General features: G+C 47.1%; 2 protein-coding genes across 4 annotated transcripts; one reads left to right on the top strand and one right to left on the bottom strand.

Moving 5' to 3' along the window:
- Window positions 1–245: 245 nt before the first annotated feature.
- On the top strand, window positions 246–7,157 carry TMEM14C (transmembrane protein 14C). Of its 3 annotated transcripts, none has more exons than XM_008146117.3 (6): window positions 246–330; window positions 1,324–1,392; window positions 1,716–1,792; window positions 2,983–3,084; window positions 5,660–5,747; window positions 6,666–7,157. In XM_008146117.3, the coding sequence occupies exons 2-6, from the start codon at window positions 1,370–1,372 to the stop codon at window positions 6,715–6,717; spliced, it is 342 nt and encodes a 113-aa protein (XP_008144339.1). In that variant the 5' UTR covers window positions 246–330; window positions 1,324–1,369; the 3' UTR covers window positions 6,718–7,157. The 3 variants fall into 3 exon arrangements, with proteins under 3 accessions (XP_008144339.1, XP_054577458.1, XP_054577459.1); XM_054721483.1 differs by having other exon boundaries at window positions 251–330; window positions 1,310–1,392; XM_054721484.1 differs by lacking the exon at window positions 246–330 and adding an exon at window positions 383–583.
- Window positions 7,158–8,730: 1,573 nt separating this feature from the next.
- LOC103290235 (D-3-phosphoglycerate dehydrogenase-like) lies at window positions 8,731–10,369 on the bottom strand. The gene is given in 3 exon segments (XM_054721332.1): window positions 8,731–9,326; window positions 9,329–9,550; window positions 9,553–10,369. Coding segments are annotated over 3 exon segments (1,635 nt in total).

Below are 10,369 nucleotides of genomic sequence, written 5' to 3'. Positions count from 1 at the left end.
AAACTCTGGGTTTTCGGCTTCTAGCCACGCAGGTTGCTAGCTGGGACCAGCGCGGGAGGGAGCTTTCCGAGGGCCTGCGGGACTCAGGGTCTTGCGCCACTGCCTTTCTCAAGCACCGTCCGCGCGCCGCCCCGCCCCCCGCGCGCCGCCCCGCCCCCCCGCGCCGCCCCGCCCCCCCGCGCGCCGCCCCGCCCCCCGCGCGCCGCCCCGCCCCCCGGCCCGGCCAGCTTCCGCGACTCCGAGCGCGCGTTGTGACATTTCCGGCGCCGGAGTCCCCGCCCACGGCTTGCTCGTCCTCCACCAGCGCAGAGCTCGGAGAAAGCGGTCCGGGTACTTGGCAATTATTTTATGAACCTGCTGTGACTTTGGGGGATTATGAAAGGGGCTTTGCTGCCCGTGCTCTGCGTCCCCTGGATCCAGGCGGGGCTTTGGGCTGCGTCGCGGTTGCTTTTCTAGTCGCGCATTTTCTGCTTTCTTCAAAATGGGTTGTGAATCTTGCGGAAGCCTTGAGTTCTCGAGGCAAATAGCGTAGTGCTGTGTAGTTCCCTGGAGATTTTATTGCTTCCTCTCCTTAAAAATCTAGGTAACTCGGTGCCGCTTTGAATTAATGACCGGGCGGGCCTCCACGCCCCTCCTGTTATGCACACGGAATGGACCAAAGGTGGGGTGGGTGTTGCTTTCGGTCTCAGCCTCACTGGATGTCAGGTGATTTCTTTAAGAAATTAACAAGGGTGTATGTAATGTAATTATGACTTGAGTTTTCCTATATTTTATCCTCCCTCTCCACCTAATGAGAACTGTGAGTCAGTAGCAAAAGTAAATAATCGTTTAAAAGTTTTACAAACGTTAAATATTGGAATAGTTTGGTTCTTGGAGCAAAGAAAAGCAGCACCCTTCCCCCCTAAAAGGGACAACTTAAAGTAGTTGAATTAAGGGCACAGAAGATAATTTGCTTTCCGTTTTAGTAATTCATAACTTGGTGAAGTGTTGAAAGGTTAACTCAGCCCGTGCAGAGCTGGTCAGTGAATTTTGTTCACTTGGCTGTGGGCCTATGTTATTAGAATTGAGGTTATTACAAAAATGATTGGTTCAGCACTTTTACTTATTATTCCAATTAGTGCCCAGAGCAGCCCCAATAAATTTGTGCCATTGTTATCCTCATGGGACAGTGAAGGAAACGGAATTTTAGGGAGGTTGGGAACTTGGGTATTTGCCCCCTACTTCTTAGCTGCTGAGGCGGGTGGAGCTGGGACTTGGACTCCCTTATTCCTGGCTGTCAGAGTTGTGCTAGTAACCACCTCTGATCCAGACCCTCCTCGGCAGGTGCAGGCCGGTGTAGTCTCTTTTCTGGACAGAGCGGAAGAGAACAATGCAGAAGGACTCCGGCCCACTGTAAGTGCACAGTGAGTGGGGGTGGAATAGCCAGGAGCTTCTCAAACCGCGTCTTTATCCCCATCTGGAAAGGGCGCTAACAGTAGACTGCTGGGGCGGAACTGGGTGCAGGAGGATGGACATGCAGGTCACGGTTTGAGTCCCATCTCTGCCACTGACGAGTTGTGTGGCTTTAGGTTAGTCATCTAACCTCTGGGCTTGGTTTTCATTTCTACGGAGACAGGATCAGTCTGTAATGAAGACCTTTTTAGTCCCCGTCTATGATTGTGGGTCTTTGTTTTCTTAAAACATGGCTGGCACTGATTTCTTATTCTTGTTTTCAGAGTGCCTTTACATTGGATTGGCTTTGGCTATGCAGCACTGGTTGCTTCTGGTGGGATCATTGGCTATGCAAAAGCAGGTATGGTTTCTAGTTATTAACCTCCTAGGATCTTCACATTGTTCCTGGTGAAGAGTGAGTCCCCAGGGTCCCCAAAGTGCAGACTTATTTGAATGAGGCTTGCTTTAGGCCCTCTCGCTTGAGTTCAGGCTTATGGTCAGTCCTGTAGCAATTCCTGTGGTGGCTGCTCCTGCACTTGCCTTTGGGTTATCTGGCTGAGCTAAGCCAGGCTTCTTATCGAATCACTTGTTTTTGCCTCTTTGTCTAAAGGTGCTGGGCAGGAGTGGTAGCAGATTGTTATTATCATCAGCTACCATACATCAGCTTTGACCCCCGAGTACCATCTCTGTACTCTTTTCTTTAAGTAGCAGGGAACTTATAGTCTTCACATACTCAGTTTTTGAAGTCTCCTTATTAAATTTGGCAAGGGTGTGTCAGAGAGCCCGCATATTTCTACACACACACACACACACACACACACACACACATCAGAATTCTTACTCTCCAAATATTTTTTTAAATTTACTAACCCTGTTTCCTTCTCCTTTTGGGATTTTTCCCAAGGTCCTGTCCATGGACAGTTCCAGTCCTTGACGGATTAATCAGGCCTGTTTAAGAGCCCTTCTTATTTTCCTTTCCTTTCTTTTCTTTTTAGATCCTAATGTTTTTATTTGAGACAGAAAAATGCAAAATTGCTGAGATACCAAACATATTTTCTCATATGCTACAATACTGCCACTATGTACAGAAGATCTGATGATAAGTGTGCACACATAAAAATACAGTATGCGTGGATAGTGCATGTGTAAAATGTATGGCATTCAAACATGATATGGAATTGATTTCAGGGGTGCAGACAGCAAATACAAATACATGGACCCCAAATTGCCATTATTTTTGTTTCTTAAATGGGTGCTTTAATAAGAAGTAGGAGACTTTCTTCTTAGGTGAAAGTACCCTCCCTACTAGAGGAGAGTGGAGTGGTATGGTGTGGTGTGTGATATGGTATGATCTGAGCCTTACTTCTCTGGTAATTTTACTTGAACTCTTTAGCAAACTCCCTAAAACATTTTCATGCTTGAGAACTCGGTTGTGAACTGTGTTGGGAGTTCTCTTTGCTATTTTCCTTTGTCAGGAAGGGAAGTCTGGTGGATTCTGTCAATGACTAAGTGTCTGACACTACAATATGACGTGTGTTTGCTTTCCTCCAGGTAGTGTCCCATCCCTGGCTGCTGGGCTCCTCTTCGGTGGCTTAGCAGGCCTGGGTGCTTATCAGCTGTCTCAGGATCCAAGGAACATTTGGGTTTTCCTAGGTATGTCATCTTCACTCTCTCCCCAGTCAGTTATCTGTCCAGCATACTCTACCACCGGCCCTAGTTTGGTGGGATGTGTCAGGTTCCTCACATTAAGACAGTTTCACTGCTTCTGCCCAGTCCAAGGGAGGTTTTTAAATTGGAGGAGGGAGGGAGGGCATGGTTATGCTGGTTTCTGCTTTTATGTACAGAATGTGGAAAGGTTTTCATACCTCATGAATTTAGATTTACCCAGTGAAATTAGTATTAAACTTGTATAAGGCAAGTATATGTCTCTTAATCATTGTGATTGCCCATTAAAGACTGTTTGAGCATCACTAAAGGGTCACATGTCTGGGCTAAGTTCTATCAATATTGCATTTTACCCATTTTCAAAACATTAGCCCTTTGCCGGTAAGCTAACCATGTAAGACATAGGCCTTGCCTTCAAGGATCCTGTACATAAAAAGTGACTCTGTGGGGCTGTTGATAAGATTACTTCTTATCATGGTGGCTTTTGGTACGTTTTATTGAGCTCCACCCATGTGTCTGACAGTCTGCTAGGAGTGTGGGTTCCTCACTTCTCCACAAACCCATAGTATGAGAGAACATGCAGCTCTAACTCCCTTACAAGGGTGCTGGAGAACAGCATGCTAACAGAGTGGTTTGTACAGCTCTGCCTGGGTTGGGAAGGGAAGACAGCGATGGCTGATGAGGGGTGTGCTGGGGAAGGAGGAGGTGCCCAGCTTTCAGCTCTGCCTAGCAGCTCCCTCACTCAAGCTCCAGAATGACTGCAGACCTATTTTCCCATTTGTGAGCCCACATCACTCTAGCAAGTGACCCTCATTGCCTACTTGAAGAAACAATAGCAGTCATCACACGGGACTCGGAGCTTCATGCCATTGGCCTCCACTCCTTCCCTGGCGCTGCTTCTCTCCTCTCCAAGGCCAGTCCCTTCATCCTGGCTTTGGGTTTCTTCTGCCAGACCTTCTTGGAACCTTACACTGTCACTGATGCCATCTCTTACTTGCATTCCACCTTGCAGATGGATTCCTCTTATTGATTCCTCTTATTAAATGTGCTCATCTCATCCATTTTTTTTAAAAAAGGACCTACTTCCTTTTTCAGTTGCTGCCATTCTTCTTCCCCTTCAGAAACTTCTCTAGAAAAAGTTGTTATACTTCCTGTCTTCATTTCCACACCTCTCATACCAGTACCTTCTTGATCCACTTCACTCTCCATTTCTGTTCCTTTTGTCCATGGAAATACGTAACTCTCTCTGAGGCTGCCAGTGACCTGTATTTTTCATAATCCAGTGTATATGTATTAGTCATTTTATTTGGCCTGTTAGCTTCTCTCAATACAGTATACCAATCCAATCCATTTTTCACTCTCCTGGTCTTCCTTTGTATTTTCTTGTTCTCTTTTGTTGACCGCCCCACCCCCACCCTTTTTTCTTTTTTTTTTAATATATTTTATTGATTTTTTTTTACAGAGAGGAAGGGAGAGGGATAGAGAGTTAGAAACATTGATCAAAGAGAAACATCAATCAGCTGCCTCTTGCACACCCCCTTCTGGGGATGCACCCGCAGCCAAGGTACATGCCCTTGACCGGAATCGAACCTGGGATCCTTGAGTCCGCAGGCTGATGCTCTACCCACTGAACCAAACCAGTCAGGGCACCTTTTTTCTTTTTTTTTTTTTTTTGCCACTAAGTATTAAAGTACTTAAGGCCTGGGCCTTTTTAAAAATCTTCTTTATACTTTCTTGCTTGACAATGTCATTGAAGCCCAGGCCTTAAATTACCACAATATACAATGACTCACAAATTTATCTCTCCTCCAAGTTTGACTCTTTAAAAAAAAAAAAATTTGATTTCAGAGAGAAAGGGAGAGGTAGACAGAGAAAGAAGCATCGTTGCTGAGAGAGAACATTGATTGGCTGCCCCTGCATGCCCCCTACCGGGGATTGAGCCCACAACCCGGCATGCATGTGCCCTTGACCAGAATCAAACCTGAAACCCTTGAGTCTGCAGGCCGAAGCTCTACCAACTGAGCAAAACTGGCTAGGGCCAAGCTTGACTCATGTGGGCAGTTGTCTGCTTGAAATCTAGATGTCTCCAGGCCTGACTTCACCTGCTCGCTCACATTGTGTCTTCTGGTGTTCTCCCTCCATCCAGGTGTGGATTGCATCCTTCCCCTCCGTCTTTCTAACTCATCGGCAAGTCGTATCAACACTACTTGCAACACGTATCCCAGATTATGTCCTCTGTCTCCATGGCCGCTCTCCTCCTCCCAGTCATCCCTCTCTTCCCCTGCATTCCTGAGGAAGTTTCTTAGTTGATATCCCTACATGCTCCAGTTTCCCTGCAGTTTGCTCTCCATGGTACAGGTTGGCTGGGCCCGGACTGTGAGGGCCTTACCAGTATATCTAGTATTTGTGCTTAGTCTCCCAGGACGTGGGTATTGAAGCTCCCCAACTTGAGTGGTCTGAGATGAGGTCTGGCCCTTGAAAGAAGGGTGAGACTTTGGCCACTTATTTTAGTTCTCCCAAATACAAGATGTCGTGATCTTTGCCTCTTTTTCTTTCCCATCAGTTACATCTGGAACCTTGGCTGGCATTATGGGAATGAGATTCTACCACTCTGGAAAATTTATGCCTGCGGGCTTAATTGCAGGTGCCAGGTACATTCTGTTCTATTGCTGTTCTTCACCCACATAGATTTTAGTTTAATGCTCATAATACTTTGTACACCCTCAGATTTACTTGTTTCAATATACCTGATGCTGGGCATCAACTAAAATGATTTAATTTATGCACAAATAGGAGAAGCTGGGAAAATAGTAGCTGATTCAATGGCAAAGTGAAAAAGTGAAATATATTCATTCATTATGGAAACAGTTTTGCTTTCACATTTGCTCTCTGGTCCATCCTGGCTCCTCCCTACAGAGGAAGAAGCCTCAGTGCTAAGCCATATCGGCAGCTCATTCAGTGTGGGTTCATATGCCTTAGTTGTATGGATGCCCTTTATTATAAAAAATTTTGCTAAAGGAATTTTTATTGATTCCTATTTTCTAATTAACTGATTATAAAATCCAAACCAGATTTTTTTTTAATGTAGTCCTAAGCATAATAAAGAGACACTGAAGATAGGGGAATTTTTAAAACTTTGTTTTGGGAAAGGATTACTTACAGCTATGATTTTGGTTGTAGTTACAATGCTGTCAGGCAAAATGTGTTGTTGTCAGTGCAGACCGAGGTTGAGAGCAGTAAAGTAGGAGGCTGCAGATCCACCATTAGCTGGTTCTGTGACTGTGGGGAGGCCTTGGTGTTCCCAGCCTCCAGTTTTCTCGTCTCTGAATTATTGGCCGTGAGATTAGGATCGCCGGCTCTACGTACTGTTTTAAGGCCTCAGCACAAGACTGCCCACGGCGTGTTTTTTCCTTGGTGCCCCCAGGGATGGAAGTTCCATCTCTGCCTGCTTGGCACCTGCTCACTGTGTGGTGAGAGACCCGCAGAATCCTAATCCTTTAAAAAAATAGTCAAGTGCCTGTTCTGTTCTTTACCTGACATTTTTGCTTTGCGTTGTTGTTTTTTAACAGTTTGCTGATGGTCGCCAAACTTGGAATTAGTGTGTTCAGCAGACCCCATTAGTCATAGTCATGTGCCAGCTTGGACTCATGAAGAATTGAAGAACTTGTACTATTTTTAGTCTATTAGGAGAAATAAATGCAGCATTTTCACATATACTGACATTTTACTTAAAAAAAGAAAAGTTACTGATCTCTGCAGGAGAAAATATTAGTCATTATTATTACAGCCCTAAAGAGGAGGGTATCCTACAACATAAACACTTATTGTTATAATACCCTTATAAATTTGATTCTTGTATGTTGACATTATTCCTTCTTTTTGTATTTTTACATAAAGTCTCAAGGGGTAAATGTTAGGTGTCAACATTGGGGGCCCTGAAACCCCATACCCTACTTAGAGAAACTGTGTATCTGTTCTTTTGTTCATCTTAGAGCACAGACCTAACTTTGAAATTATGTTAAATGAAATAGCAATGAAAATAAAATTTACTATAAATAGTATTTTCTATGGTGTCTTCATTGCCAGGGCTGCCTGGAACATAAAGTGAGATGTGAATAGTAGGAAGATAGAGGAAAATGAAAATTTTAAAAATACCTTACTTAGGGGTTACCATTTTAAAAAAAATTGAAGGACCAAGGGAAGTTATTATTTGATTATACATTGCTTTGAAGCTGGTTTTAAAAATGAACTGTAGTAAGAATGTCTAAGATTAGGGCTGTGTAAACAAAAGAAAAAAATGAAAATTTGGTTAGCTAGTTAATCTATAAATGTGAAACTAAAAGACTCATCAGAACTTGAATCACCTAGGTGGGCCGCTGCTTTGGACACACTAACTGTTTACTGACACATCTCCAGTTCACTTTTTTTTCAGCATTGAGAATTAACTCATTCTGGACTCCTTATTTTAGTTTCCCGCTCTTTAAAGAGGAGGGCATATTTGCTACTTACCTCCAACCTAACTGGTATTGGTTGGATTTAGAGTATAATTTAGTCACCTGTTAATTTTGTGTATTTGCTTAAGCTCCTTGAAAGGCATCCTAGTTTTCTCTTCATTTTATGTGACATGTCTGCCAGGGCCCATTCTTACAGTATAGTGCCCAGGGCTATACACAACAGGTGTGACAAGAGCACTGTATTTTAGACCATGCATTTCTGTTAATGCAACCAGGATCAAAATAAAGTTTTTGGACAGCCCCATTTCAGTAATGACTCATTGAACTTTGGTTTACTGAGACCCAGTTCTTTTTCTTGAATACTGTTGTTAATGACTAATCATAGATAGTGAAAGGATTAGTGCCTGATGTCACATACTTGCAAACACTTAAAAATTTTTTTTTGCCATAATTCCTGGCATAGTCAGTGATTATATTTTATCATATAACTAGTGGCCTGGTGCACGAAATTCGTGCATGGAGGGGGGTGTTCCCTCAGCCCAGGCTGCACCCTCTCCAATCGGGAACCCCTTGGGGGACATCCCTCTCGCAATCTGGGACCGCTGGCTCCTAACCACTCACCTGCCTGATCCCCTAACTGCCTCTGCCTGCCTGCCTGATTGCCCCTAATCCCTCTGCCTGCCTGCCTAATCACCCCTAACTGCCTCTGCCTGCCTACCTGATCACCCCTAACTGCCCTCCCCTGCTGGCCTGATCTCGCCCCCAACTGCTCTTCCCTGCTGACCTGATCTCGCCCCCAACTGCCCTCCCCTGCTGGCCTGAACTCGCCCCCAACTGCCCTCCCCTGCAGGCCTGATCTCGCCTCCAACTGCCCTCCTCTGCCAGCCAATTTGGTTCTGATTGGTCGGTTTCTATGCCAGTCAGTGTCAAAAGCTCTGCCTCCTAGCAGCCATTGGCTCCTCACAGTTGACCCAGATTTAGTTCTGATTGGTCAGTTTCTATGCCAGTCAGCATCAAAAGCTCCTCCTCCTAGGCAGCCATTGGCTCCTCACAGTTGACCCAGATTTGGTTCTTTTTTTTTTTTTTAGGAGGGAGGGTGGGCTGTTTATTAAGTGGTTATTACAGGGGTCAGACCATATAAAGTGGTGTCAGCCTCGGGAATGTGACCTCTCAATGTTGATCACAAAGCCCCCAAGGCTGGTCCTGGTGAACCCCAAGGTAAGAAATGAAACTGAAAGGCCTTGGTCACATGCTGCTTCCAGGCGTCCAGGCTGGGCAGCAGGGAGGAGATGCCCATGATGTGCCAGGTCTCCCCAGTGGACCCTGCCAAGGTCTGATAGGACAGCAGCTGCACGCCTGCCTCTGCCATGAGCCCAGTCATGGTAGGCAGCATGGCAGGGTTGGAGGGCTGATCCCGGAACAGAAGCAGGGGCAGACCCCTGTGGAGAGGCACTTCTGATCTGAAGGCAGCTCCGTTGAGTGCCTGCAGCACAGGTCTGGTGCCCTGAACAAAGCCTACAGCCTGGTAGGGGGCACCTGCCAGGGCCACGCTCAGGAAGCCTTTCCTGCATCCTTGCTCTCCTGGCACTTTGGGGTTATAGGAGGTGGTTACATTGAGGCCGGCCTCCTTCACCAGCAGCTTGGCGTTCACCAAGTTCACATCCGCATGATTAGAAGCGTCTTTGAGGAGGCCGACAATGACTGCGGGGCTCAGGCAGTTCCCGGCATTCCTCAGGGATAAGCCCTGCGTTACCCCCTGGATGGTCCCTTTGGGGACCCTGCCCAGGCTCACATCAGAGTTCCCAGAGCTTCTGCCAGACGGGTCCAAGGTTTGGTGTGTGGAGAGAAGGCGCTGGTAAGGGCCTGGGCATTCACGACCCCCACGAGGGCTCTCCCCTTCACCATGTCCACAAACTGGACAGCGATCTCCTCCCCGCAGCGGCTCTGGGCCTCCTTGGTGCTGGTGCCCAGGTGGGGGCAGCTGATGACATTCTCATGTCCACCAAGGCATGCTCCTGAGGTGGCTCCTCCGTGAACACGTCCAGCACTGCGCCCGCGCACTGACCCGACTGCGGGGCCCGGAGCAGGGCGCCCTCATCCACGATCCCTCTGTGGGCACAGTTCACCATGTACATGCCCTTCTTGCACAGGGCGAAGGTGCTGTCGTTCAGCAGGCCTGTCGTGGAGGGCAGGAGAGGGGTGTGCACAGTGATGAAGTCACAGAGGGGCCAGATCTCCTCCAGGGGCAGCTGCTGAATGCTGAAGGAGGCCAAGATCTCTGGTGAGATGATGGGGTCGTACCCTACAGTCTTCATCCCGAAGGACTGCATCCGGACGGCCACCTCTCTCTCAATCCTCCCCAGGGCAAGAATTCCCAGGGTCTTTTCATTCAACTCGGTTCCCATGAACTTCTTTTGGTCCCATTTGCCGTCCTTCATCAAAGCCGTCGCCTGGGGAATCTGCCTGGCCAGACACATGATCATCCCACAGGTGAGCTCCGTAGCACTAAGTCTGTTCCCATTGGGAGTGTTCACGACCAGGATGCCCTTCCTCATTGTGGCCTCCAGATCCACATTGTCCACGCCGGTGCCAGCCCTACCCACTACCTGGAGCTTCTCTGCTGCGTTGATGATATCCAGGGTCACCTCGGTGGCCAAGTGGAAGATAAGGCCTTCGCAGTCCTGCAGCTCGACTATCAGCTCCTCTTTGCTCAGGTTCTGCTTCTCCACCACCTGCAGCCCTCCATCTTGCAGGATCTTCCAGCAGCAAGGGTCCAGGTTGTCACTGATTAGCACTTTCTGTAGATTTGCGAAGGCCAT

Source organism: Eptesicus fuscus, chromosome 9 (genome assembly GCF_027574615.1).
Source record: "Eptesicus fuscus isolate TK198812 chromosome 9, DD_ASM_mEF_20220401, whole genome shotgun sequence".
In the NCBI taxonomy this organism is placed as follows: Eukaryota; Metazoa; Chordata; class Mammalia; order Chiroptera; family Vespertilionidae; genus Eptesicus; species Eptesicus fuscus.
This window is presented reverse-complemented; position numbering and strand designations above follow the sequence as displayed.

What these genes read in the sequence shown, in the direction of transcription:
- TMEM14C (XM_008146117.3), top strand. Translation starts at nt 1,370, where the DNA reads ATGCAGAAGGACTCCGGCCCACT. An exon ending in CATTGGCTATGCAAAAGCAG is followed by an intron (nt 1,793 to 2,982) that starts GTATGGTTTCTA and finishes GCTTTCCTCCAG; the next exon opens with GTAGTGTCCCATCCCTGGCT. An exon ending in GGCTTAATTGCAGGTGCCAG is followed by an intron (nt 5,748 to 6,665) that starts GTACATTCTGTT and finishes GTTTTTTAACAG; the next exon opens with TTTGCTGATGGTCGCCAAAC.